This window comes from Streptopelia decaocto, assembly GCF_964273445.1.
Source record: "Streptopelia decaocto genome assembly, chromosome: 5".
Taxonomy (NCBI): domain Eukaryota; kingdom Metazoa; phylum Chordata; class Aves; order Columbiformes; family Columbidae; genus Streptopelia; species Streptopelia decaocto.
The window spans coordinates 19,353,366-19,365,723 of NC_138659.1; the positions used below are offsets into that span (position 1 = coordinate 19,353,366).

General features: G+C 50.1%; 1 protein-coding gene across 1 annotated transcript in view; it reads left to right on the forward strand.

The window, feature by feature from the left end:
* Positions 1-6,310: 6,310 nt before the first annotated feature.
* NR5A2 (nuclear receptor subfamily 5 group A member 2) overlaps positions 6,311-12,358 on the forward strand; it is an 83,152-nt gene continuing 77,104 nt past the window's right edge. The window contains exons 1-3 of the mRNA XM_082053382.1: positions 6,311-6,422; positions 8,812-8,930; positions 10,201-10,342. Of these exons, the coding sequence (XP_081909508.1) occupies positions 6,341-6,422; positions 8,812-8,930; positions 10,201-10,342 (343 nt within the window). The 5' untranslated portion in view covers positions 6,311-6,340. The remainder of the gene's footprint in view (positions 6,423-8,811; positions 8,931-10,200; positions 10,343-12,358) is intronic.

Below are 12,358 nucleotides of genomic sequence, written 5' to 3' on the forward strand. Positions count from 1 at the left end.
TATAGATATAGATATAGATATAGATATAGATATAGATATAGATATAGATATAGATATAGATATAGATATAGATATAGATATAGATATAGATATAGATGAGCTTGAACATTTTTCATTATAGAGACCAGCTATTAAATTATTTTTAAATAAAGTTTTCCAAGCTTCAAAACATAATTACTGGAGGGGGAAGAAGCAGACCTAAAATGTCTTTTTTTTCCACCAGCAGATCAAGGTCAGTTACCTCAGCAAAAGAAATTTCATTTTTAAGCCTGTCTGTGCAGGATAGAAATCAATTATCTCTTATGATACAGAGACCGGAGCTCAGCCCTGACAGCAGCCTTGCTCTATATACAAATGTATTTGGAGTTTTATTTCCAGACTAAGCTCTAGCTTTTTTAACTAGATGTTCCACTCTCGGCTCCAAAAGGTACAGCGCAGGCAGAAAACAAAAGAGCCTCATGAGAAAAGTAAATAACTATCAGTGTTGGGAAAGGGGCGGTGGGTTCGCGGCGGACGGGGGCAGTGCCGGGACCGTCCGCATGTCCCTTCGGCCTGGCCCCGCGGCAGCTCCCGCCGGCAGCGCTGCCGCGCGCGCAGCACCGCACAGCGCGGCGCCGGCCAGCGGCTCCGCTTCTGGGCGGGCCGGCGCGAAGAGGGGCGCTGCTTCTGGATTCACCTCCTCGCCTACCGTTCGGGAGGTAGAGCCGCCACCGCCGCAGCACGCAGGAGCGATCAGGGCGCGCACGCTTTCCCGTCGCACCGTTAGCGGCAACAGGTCCATGCAGTGCGGGACTACAACACGTATTCCCTACGAAAGGCATGTCATTTATCGAATTAAAAAAGAACAAACCGAGCAGAGTTCCTGCTTGCAAAACAGGATCTGTAAGTGTCCTAATGATAAAGGCTGCCGTGTGGACAAGGCTGCTCCTGCTGGTGTTGATGCAGGGAATCCCTCCTGCGAGATCTGGGCAGGGCTCGCTGCCTCCCGAAAGGCCCCCAGGGGTGCCTCAACTTTGCACAGACGCCCCAGGGCCCCAGACGCCCTTCCACGCCTTCCAGTTTGTTCGGCAAAATCTCCGTCGGAAAGCTGCCCTGCAAGGAGCAGTGACCAACCGTCACCGTGCGCGCCCCGAGGCGGGCGATGCGCACCGGGGACAGCGGGCGGGCGGGAGCAGCCAGCGGCAGGACGAGGTGCAGCCTTACGACACTTCACTGATGACTCACTTGGCAATAAAAGAAAGGCAATCACAGCCATGCTTTACCACCCGCCTGGCCCTGCTCACTCCTTGCTCCGGAGTCTCCTGTAGTTTTGCATCCCGCCGCTGCCAGGTGTTTGTAAGGCAACAGTGCGTTCCAGCGTGCAGCAGTGAGCTCGGCCGGGCTTTAAAAATAGCTTCTCGGTCAATAATTGACTGTTTGGAAATGGTGCTCCATGTCGGATCAGAGAGGATCGACATCTCCGTAAGGCAAGAGTGAATGATTCACAGCAGAGAAAAGGCAGTAGGCTTTGGAAAGCGCTCCAGCATGCTGTTTTACTACAGAAAGTATTTCAGCCTGAAGCACACACTCTGTTTCGCTGACAGTGGATCAAAAAAAAAAAAAAAAAAGTATATAATTGTGTTTGGGTTTCTTTTTCAGTTCTCTAGAGGGGGCAGTTTACTACCTAAAGCCTGAGTTGAAGATACTAGCAGCCTCCTCTCAAATGAATCCCTAGGAATTAAAAGCAATATTTCCTCGAGAAAGTGGAGAGAGGAGCCCGTTGTCTAAGGGATTTGGAAGGTGCCTCTCATACTGAAAGGGTGATATGGTTAAGGGAAATAAAAAAAAAAAAAAGAGAGAGAGAGAGATAAAATAATAGAGGAGAGAGAGGGGGAAGAGGAAAAGAGAGAAAGAAGAGGAGGGAGGAGGAGAGGAGAGGAGAGGAGAGGAGAGGAGAGGAGAGGAGAGGAGAGGAGAGGAGAGGAGAGGAGAGGAGAGGAGAGGAGAGGAGAGGAGAGGAGAGGAGAGGAGAGGAGAGGAGAGGAGAGGAGAGGAGAGGAGAGAAGAGAAGAGAAGAGAAGAGAAGAGAAGAGAAGAGAAGAGAAGAGAAGAGAAGAGAAGAGAAGAGAAGAGAAGAGAAGAGAAGAGAAGAGAAGAGAAGAGAAGAGAAGAGAAGAGGAGGGGGGGAAGTAGACCAGAGCCTTTATTGGATACACTTTCCTGGTGCAAACAGTCTCGTAAAACTGGGCGTGAGAGGTGTGTGAGGTGAAGCAGCAAACTCGCTTTATAAACTTTCCCAGGTGCGGAGGGGTCCTGCGCCCGCCGCACTGCCATACGCTGCCTTCTCCGGGGCTTTTCCCGTGGTCGCACCCCTGTGAGCCCGGGGCTGTGCCAGCCTGTGCCCGGGGCTCTGCCGTTGCCGCTGCGCCGTAGAGCGGCTGCGTGGCGGTGATTAGCCCCGCGCCTGTCTGAAGGCACCGGTTTCCGTGAGGGATTGCTCGGAAAGGCTCTGGGCCGGCGGCAAACGGGAATGCTCAGCGGGAGAGGAAGGGGGACAGGATGCGGATTTATCTCCTGAAATACTTCCCTCTAAGGCTTTTTGTTCGGCTTTGGATTCAGATTTCCCAGCAGAAAAGTTTCAGTCCTCCATTTATTTATTTCTTATATTACTTCTGCGAAGTTTGCCTTGAACATTCCCCCAGAAAAGAGCTCTTTCGCTAGTCTGCTGGGAAAATAAATTCAACTTTCTCGGGGACACTTTCCGACACAAAGCTAGAAGGGAGCGTGCTATTTGATGCCCATCGAGCAGACCCCCAATGTGGGAAATGTCCCTGCTTAGAGAAAAAAGGCTTTCAAATTTGCCCAGGTTCCGTGGCCTCTTTGAAGCTCCAAGAAACTGGAGCTTTCCTTTAAATATCATCACACAGAACCTTCTACCTTGAAAACAAAGAAGTGTAAGAAGCTTCAGATTATTTAAAATTAGACCGTGTTTTTTTAATGTATATGTACATACATTTAAACAGGGAAGTATAAAATATTCCAGGTCTTGCTTCTCGTACTAATCAAGGCTGCTGGAGTCTCCCCGAGCCATCATCTTTTATAATTATAATTACACGCGTCAATCAAGACCTTCAGGCAAAGTCAGAACAAGGCAGGTAAACTCAGGAGAGAAATCACATTTTAAAAAGTTTGGAGAACTTAGTAAGGAATGTAGAAGAGATTAGAAGAAAGGGTAATTAAGGTTGCTCAAGGCAATCGTGAGAGCTAGAACTCCATGTTAAATTAAATGTAGGCACAAGGGACCAGGTATCATTTATAATATGCACCTCCCTAAACTGTTACTTCGGAGAAATGTGGATGTGTAATAACCACTCCAAAGTATTTTCACCCAGAGCGATAGTTCGCGGAGTGGCTTTGCGAAGTACAGTGTGAACTCGCTCCAAACGCTTCCCCGGCGTAATGACATTAAACCCACAAGCAGCAACAAAGACCACAGGGACTGGTGCTAGGGCAGTGCCCGAGGGAGAGTCTTGGCCAGAGAGAGCCGGCCCAGGCCAGCTCAGCCGCCGGAGGGGACAGGCGGCCGTCCCGGCCGGGCTGCCCGCAGGGGCCGCAGCCCACCTGCCTCGTCTGAGTTCGGGCCGGTTTCGCCTGCCCGATCCGGACGCGGGGTATCTTTCCCTGGCTTACACCTAAAACGGGAGCGCCTTTCCCGAAGCAGCAATAACGCGAGCAGCGGCACGGGGCGGGAGGGAAGGGATCGTCTCTTTCCCCTACGGAGCCGCGCGGGCTGCCGGACCCAGATCCGGCCGTGTCCTGCCGTTGTGCTAAACTTCCCACGGTTGCTCTAACTGCAGCTGGACCTGTGCTCTGACAACCTTTCTTCTGCGGGGAAGGGCTGCGAGCAGGCCGAACTCCTCTGCGAGCCGCCCCCGGAGTCCTTTGGCCACCCGTCGGGCCAGCAGCAGGCTGAAGAGGCCCGGCTGCAGGCTTACGAGGCAGGAGGACCGAGGCCCCACGGAGACGCCCGGCTCGCAGCCCCGAGCATCTCCCGGTGGGCGCCTGGAGGAGAGGAGCGGAGCCGCCGCTGCGCTGCGGACGCCATCAGTGCGGAGCCGCCCGGGCTCAGCGAAGGACGATGGTACAAGGCGACGCATGCGAGAGGGGTTGCTTGTAATTCACGTATCTGGGAACAACATCCCAAGGGACAAGACGGGGTGTCAGCCCGAGTGACTTCTGCCTAGAAACAAGAACGCTCCTCCGGGATGGTTTTCAGCCATCCCGCCTTGGCCACCTAGCCGCTCCCGCAGCTCGTCGTTTTGCTGTGCTAAAACTTAGTCGCAGGCGAGCTGCTAAACTGTGAAATTATAACTTGAGAAAGAACGTGTTGATATAGCTCAAGAGTTCGCCTGCTTCGCCCTCCCGCCCGAAAGGGAAAGGGGAAAAGTTGAGAATGGAAGGAGCCCGAGAGGTCCGAGCTTCTCTGCGCGTCGGGTTTATCCCCCAAAAGCTAAACCCTACATAGGGAAGGAAAAATACATTTTCTACTCCAGTGGTGCTGGTGTTTGGCTTGAGATCTTCGCTGAATTTAGCAAAGGTCTCATCTTCCAGTTAATGGATGCAAAAAGTTTAAACTGTCTAGAAAAGAGTACATTTGAGTCCTTTGTCAGCACGTGGAGGGCTTGCCCCATCGCTACTCACCTTGTGATCATCACGAATATTTAGAAAGTTACAAGAAGGGCCAGTTTTCACAAACTTTCTCCCAACCAATGGGAAACGCTACACTCTGCGCTGGAGACAGTTCCGCGCCTCACTTTCAATCGGAAGCAATTTTCACGGCAAATATTTTCAGCTCTGAATATACACAACGGAGATGAAAGTGTAAGGGTAGTACCGGCAGCCGAGCGCTCGGGCGGCGGGCTCGGATGCTTTCAAAGGTGCAAATATCGCTCGTCCCACTTCGCTAAATCTTCGCGCCGCAGTGCGAGCGGCACGGAGTCCCCCGAACGCTCCCGGCGTGGAAGGGGTGGGGAAGGCAGCGGGGGCGGGCAGACCCCCGGCCCGGGTCGCCGGGGGGGTCGGCACCCCGCGGGGCCGCCGGGCTGGGGTATCCACTTGGGACAAACGAGTTCTTTGGGACAACCTGGAACTGAGTGCTCTCGTTGCACCGTCAGACGGAGAAAGGAAGCTCTTGCTCAAACGGTGTATCTGCCAAGGTATTAGCTTTTGTGCAAACGACGCAAGTGGCACCGATAGATTTCGCAAGAACTTTAAGGGAAGGAGACCCAAAAAAGCAGAATAGGTACAGCGAGCTCTAGCGCGGCTCCCTCCCGCTTTTCTCAGGTTCCAGGGCTGTGCGGCGGCAACGTGACCACAAGGGCTGGGGTTCTCCAAACGCAGGGGTTACCGCTACCTACCCCCGCCCGCCCGGAGGGAAGGCGAGGGCCGAGCGTCCCGCAGCCCCCGCCGGCCCCAAGGGAGCTGGAGCGGGGCTGCCCACCGGCAAGGAGGCACACCACGGGAGAGAGAGTAGGCGCAGCCCTGCTTGGGGGTGCTGGCAGCCCGTCGGGCTCCGCTGGGGCCGGGAGGGTGGCTGCAGCCCAGGCACCCGCAGCCCAGGCACCCGCCCTACAGCCCGGTTTAACAACCGGGCAGGCGGTGAGCACGCTGGACAAGTGTGTGCTCTCTTGTTCGTGTGTGTGTGCGTGGTGGGTGTTGCTCATCCCGCCTCTGCCTTATTGGTTGCAAGGGTGGTGTTGGGGCCCCCTTTGCCGGAGCCCCCTGCGCCCTGCAGCCCCTGGGCTCTGGGAGCGCCTCCCCGCGGGCCCGGGGTTAGAGGTCCCGACTCGGCACCTCCGCACTTGTGGCGGGGGAACGAGAGGGAGGAGAAGGAGGAGGAGGGAGGAAGGGAGGAGGGGGACGGGGGTGGGAACCCTGTCCAGCAGCACCAGCGGCGGCAGAGCGCTCCTCGGCACTGTGCCGCTCCGCATGGATCGGGGCGCCGGGCTGCCGCCGCGCTGAGCCCCAGGCGGAGCTGCGGGCTCCGGGGTTCCTCCTTCCTCCCCGGCACCCCCGGTCTTCCTCCTCCTCCTCTCCTCTCCGCCCCCGCCGCTTGCAGCCCGACTACCGCTCCGCGGCTCAGCCAGCCGCGGGCACCCGGCGGTGCTTGCCGGCGGCTGGGGCCACTCGTTGCTCCCGCTGCAGCAGAGTAAGGGCTGGCGTGGAGCAGAGGGAGGGAGGAGGAGGAAGAGGCAGCGGCCGCCAAGCGCCCCTTGCTCCAGCTAAATCTGTGCTGCCGTGTCCAGGTACCAGTGTCGCGGACGGACACGGAACCCCCAGCCCGGCCCGCAGCCGTCTTGTCATGCTGCCCAAAGTGGAGACGGAAGCCCTGGGACTCGCCCGGTCGAATGGGGAACAGGGACAGATGCCGGAAAACATGCAAGGTAAGGGGGGAAAGGTACGGCGCTCCCCCTCCGCGCACGCTCGGGCCCCCTCGGCAAACTGTCCCTTCGCCTTGCCAAAAAAAAGTTTACGACTGCTGCCTGCGAGCTCCCCCGCCGTCGCTCTCTCCGCGCCCCGCCGAGCCCCTGCTACCGTGGGCCAACTTCTAGTGTGGCTCGGGGACCGGGGCCACGGCACGGCCCCCGGCAGGAGGTGCAACCGCCGCCGTGGAACTGTCAAGCATCTGGCCGGCCGGAGCCTTTCCCGGGGTGTAGACGCCCCACCGGTCACTGCCAGAAGACACTGGCCCCGCTGCAGATCCGGGGGCTTTCAGTCTCGTCCCCGGTTCGCGCAAAACGGACTCGAAGTCTATGGCGGGGGAGTTACCCGGGGAAGCCCGGCCGAGCACCCCCCGTGCCACAAACCGTCCTGAAACGGGGCCCTGAGGGCTCTGCCCCGTGAGTACGGCTCCCGCAGGCGCAGCGCAGGTGACAGCGGCGCGAAACTTTGCAGCGGAGAGCCCCGACGCTGCGGCAGATTTGCGCCCTTGTGGGGTACCCGGGAAGGCAGCTGGATTCCCGAGCTGGAGTGGCGCTGAAAATGCCTCTCAGGGGCGGGACGAAGCCGTTCTCGGTGTCCTGCTCCGGGCTGCAGCGCTGCGGGGAGGGAGGCGGCGGAGATCCCGTTTAGGGCCGCCGCGGGGTGTCGGCTCCCTGCCTCGCCCCACCCTGCCCTCCGCGCTTCTCCCAAGACAGAAATTCCCTTCCCGGCTGCTCTTTCGAAATTATCCCCTCTCCTCCCAGGAGCCTGCAGGGAACCAGGGGCGATGTGGGCCAGGGGCCTCGGAGGTGCTGAGGGCGGCTCACCCGCCCCTTTTCTCGCCCGCGAAGAAGGCTCCGTGCCAGGACACGGCGCTCGGAAAACCCCTGCTTTCCCACTTGGCTTTTCCTGTGAGGAGAAACTTCGTCTCAGAGCCGGGCAGTAGAGCCGCGGTCGCGGGAGCAGAGGGGAGGGCCTGGCCCTCCTCCTCCCCTGTCTGCGGCCACCCCGTGTCTGCCCCAGGTCGTGCCGAGGTCGCTCTGGAAACGTTTTCCCGGCTGTGTGCTGGCGGGTTCACGCTGCCCGCGCTCTCCGGCAGCTCTCCCGAGCGCCGGGGCGCAGCCTCCTTGCCGTGGCGCAGGGCGCGCAGCTCCCGCACTCCCAGCAGGGCGTCCGGTCCGCCGGCTTCAGGCGGACTCTGACCACGCTGGTGCCCCAAACTGTCGCAACGCGGAGTTACCGGCCAAGACGCGACATCCGAAGCGGTGCCGCTGCGATGCCCGGCGTCTCTCGCCTTGCTCAGAAGCCCTCTGCCGCCGCTGTGCATGCCGAACTGATCGGAGTTTTAGCAGCAGGGAAGGAGAAAGAAACCGGCCTCGCGGTGAGCGGCGGGGTTTCTTTTTGGGAATAAGCAGTGAGGCTGACTGGGCTTTTTGTGGGGGGAGCCCGGCTCGAGCGCCCGCACTCTGTGCTTTCCTTCAGCTTGTTGTAGCCCGCCTCGCCCCCTCCCGACGGCCGGCTCCTCCCCGCCTTTCCCCCAAGTGACAGAAACTTCGGGCGGCCCCGGCGCGCAGGTTTCCCACCAGACCCAGTACCGGGGATTCTGGCTGGGCAGACCCCGACTGCATCCCCTGCGAAAAGCGGTCCCGGCCCGCTGTCCCTCTGCCGACCCGCGCCGCCAGGGGCTACGAGCGGCTTCCACGTCGCCGAGGGACCTGGCTGCGACCCCCCGGGCCCTGGATACGGCGCTCACCCCATCGGCGGGAGCAGGGGGAGGCGAGCTGGCTCGAAGGGGTGGCGGTCACCCCGAGACAACTCGGTTGGGAGGGCGCGGAGGGCGTTGTTTTAAGCTAGTTTTGCTGTAATAATAAGTTACTTTTATTTAACGCGGCGCAAAAGTGCTGTGTCTGTAAGAGACAAGTTTAGGCTAAGTAAATATTTGCAGGCTGATGTTGAAAGAAAACTTTAAAGAAAACGAACTGAGTTGTTTTAAATACACAAGTGACACAATCTTTTCACTCTGGTTTTTAAAGCTTGCCCCTTATCATTTTCGGATTTAAATGAATTCATTTAGTTTGATTCCACATAAGGACTAGGTTAAGGGCACTCTGTAAATATTTATATTTACAACATGAAACTAAGGAGCTGATGGCTTATGTTCCAGTTGCTAAGTATGCAGATTTGCTGTTGATGAAAAGTTGCATTTCTCAATGCGAGCTGCGTTTTGATTTTTTTTTTTTTCCCCAGTTTGCAGTGGTGTGTGTGAGTTTTCTCTCTAGATGAGAACAGTTGCAGAAAAATTGAGATATTAATGTAAATTCTAATTGAATGTGCTATTTGTCCTTTCCACAGTGTCTCAGTTTAAAATGGTGAATTACTCTTACGATGAAGACCTTGAGGAACTGTGTCCAGTCTGTGGAGATAAAGTGTCTGGGTACCATTATGGACTTCTCACCTGTGAAAGCTGCAAGGTTCTGTACTAATTACTTCATACAAACACAAGAACAGCAAAAAAGTTTCAAATATTATCAGAAAAAAAATAGTTAAAGAAAAGTTGTGTAATAATTTGACTCTGTTCTGATATGTTTCTTGTTACATTCACATGAAAAATTAACCACCAAAAAGCTTTAGGATTTAGAAGTCTCTTGGAGACATCTCATCTGCACAAATTGAAACAATTTGGACTGGTTTGAATTGTAGTTTTAACATTGCTTTTAAGTATTTTGCTGTTGTGAAGTGATGTAATTCTAAAACAATTTTCATTCCTAACTGTCCTAAATATTGATTTTAGTTGATCTGTATACATTCAGAGTATTTCTGTTGCTGGAGGATAAAGTAGGAAAAGATGAGCTTTGCAAAATCTAATGCAGCTTCCTTAAGATTTTTTTCATCCTTCAGTATTACGATGTAAACTTCTGTGACTATGATTGCCTTTTTCATACAATCTATAACTGTCAGAGCCCACTTGACACACAAAATCAAGTAACTAATGTATGATTTGTTTTAGATTATTAATTTTGAGAATAAAATATTTGTAAATTCAACTTATCATATTGGAAGATAAATATATCTGCATGTTTCTATTATACCAAAGGGTTTAAATACTTAAGAATTTATGACATATAAAATTTGTCTTGTAATTTTTTAAGTTCTTTACAGTTATTTAAGTAATGCACTGTAAAGGAAACTCCTTTACCAGAACAATGCAATTTAAAATATTTAGCTGTATGGAAAAATTAACTTAGCACATTACATTTTCATTAAAAAATAATCAATGAGAAGTGAAGAACAAGCACTTATTATGCCTCTAACATGCACCGGTGGGATGTACAGTAGCCAGAGGTACTCTGTATTTCTGCTATCTCTGCAACAGAGTCCCTACTTATTTCATGTAAAACTACTTTAAAAGGAAGACTTTAATAATCTTGCTTTCATTAAAGAATACAAAATAAACTAGTCAGCCTCACTATTCCTGTTACCACTGTTTGGGGCACAGGAAGCTATAGCCAGTCTTACCAAGCTTTGACATAAATCTATAAAAATAGCTCTAACACAAGAAAAGCTCCTCTGGAGTCTGGTGGTTTTCTCCTGGGTACATCTCACTGCAATTTAAAACAAACTGTGTAACTTCATAAATGCTCAAGTGGTGTCTGAAATATATGGTACAAGAATTTCCATAAGATAAAATGCTAAAACACACTATTCAAATAAAACAGGCTAACTTTTGTATCTGTCATGCAGGGATTCTTTAAGCGAACAGTCCAGAATAACAAAAGGTACACATGTATAGAAAATCAGAATTGCCAGATTGACAAAACACAGAGAAAACGATGCCCTTACTGTCGATTTCAAAAATGTCTAAGTGTTGGAATGAAATTGGAAGGTAAGAGCCATAGTCTTGATGATATTGTCAACTATGTTACAGATTTATTTTGAAAATGATAGGATTACATACGTTATTACGGGCTATTTTATTTTTAAAATGCTCTGATTTATCATGTTTTTGAAATTATAGTGAAAGGTGACTTTGTGTGCTAATTGAAATTGTTGCTTTATAGAAAAATCTAACGAGTAAATGGTAAATCACTAACAACTAGTCAAAATCATAATCTATTTTTTCATATATATATATGTGTAATTTGATATTTCAGTATGTTAGAGTTTGTGAATGAGTGAATCTAGACAGAATAGTTTTGCAGCTTTGAAAAAAAGACTTAATTTATATTAAACATAAAATATGTAAGAAGTGTCCAGATTAGAAAAAATAGCTATGGGGAGTGATCTGATTTTATTTATATTTTATCTAGGGTATTTGCTGTTGTTGTGTGTGTTGTTTTGGTTTGGTTTTTAATATATATTCTTCTGACAATAAGGCAGAAAACAGAGAAACAGATAAAATAAGGGGTTTTAGGACACCAACTTGCCTTTGAGATTAAGGAACCAAATAATCTCTAAAGTTGTGTCCTATATTTTTGTGATGCTAAACCTGAGACACTATTGCAAATGAAAGAGAATAAGGCATTTTGAAGTATACTTTTTGACTGCATTTCACTTTCTCATGTACAGAGAACAATACCCTTTGAGATAACTGAATGCAAAATCACCAGACTTGAATTTGAGAATCATACACAGTTCATTCTAACTTTGATATATAAAACACTAAAATCCAGATCTCACAGCAAATTACATTTCTGCATGACCAAGGACAAGTTCTTAAATTCCTTATTCTTAAAATTGCACTGAAATGGCATTCACCCTCAAAACTTAACCAGGAAAAATCAGGCCAAGGTGAGCAACCATAAAGGATAAGACCCAGTCACCTGAATCTGGCAAAGGAAAGCTGTTGGTATAACTGAAGATAAACAGAAAAATCAGTTTCATGGATTCAGTACTATTGTGTTTGTCCACAAGACTAGGACTGACACACTGCACTAAACATCTTGAATCACTACATGATCTTCCAAATTCCAGTGGTACAATAAAAGAACATTTGGAATCCTTTTCTCATTGTTGACCTTAAGAATAAGGATAAAATACATTTATCTACTGCTTTAAACTCCTCTCAATTGCTGACAATGACACAGGACCAAATTTTCTTTTCTGTGATTACATGTAGTTCACCTTATAGGAGTTATACAAAAGTATTTGCTAATCAAATTTGGCTCACAGTTTTTAATTGCAGAATACCTGGGAGGATACTACGTATACAGATTTCAAGTGAATTACATTTATCTTTGTAGTGATTTAATTATTTCAATTTTCTGCATTTTGCTCAAAATCAATATTCAACAGCAATATTAGTAGCAGCATTTTTACTACAAAATTAAGCAAAATGCTGTAGTTTTAAAGGTACTCTAGAAAATATACTTTAGCTTCCTTATCCACACATCCATACAACCTCTTTTCCTTTGTTTAAAAAATTGGAAGAACAGGTGCGTCCATAATTCTAAATACTTGTGACATTTATATGTGTATTTCCCTGATAGCAATATATATAGCCTTAAAGTCGAGTTCATAAACTACCATGGACAAAAAAAAAAATCATTAAACGTTAAAGTCCTTATGATAATGTACAGTATTATGCGTATCTAGCATTCATAATAAATTTTTAATGTTCTACTAATCCCTAAGATAAAAAGCTCAAGAACTTAACCTCCAGCAATCTCAGCAGTCTCAACATGTCACCAGGCTGTCAAAGGTTCCTCTTTCAATCTAATTGCCGTTGGGCAAGGTGGGCTTGGTGAGAGCTCCTCGCTAGTCCATTACATATATACCACGGTGACAGACACTGCTGTGACAGAGACCACCAGCATGACTCCCAAGGCAGCTGTTGAGGTGGATTTGTTTTAATTATTTCTAATTCCAGAGATATTATAAGCCAGAACAGTGTCAATAGTTT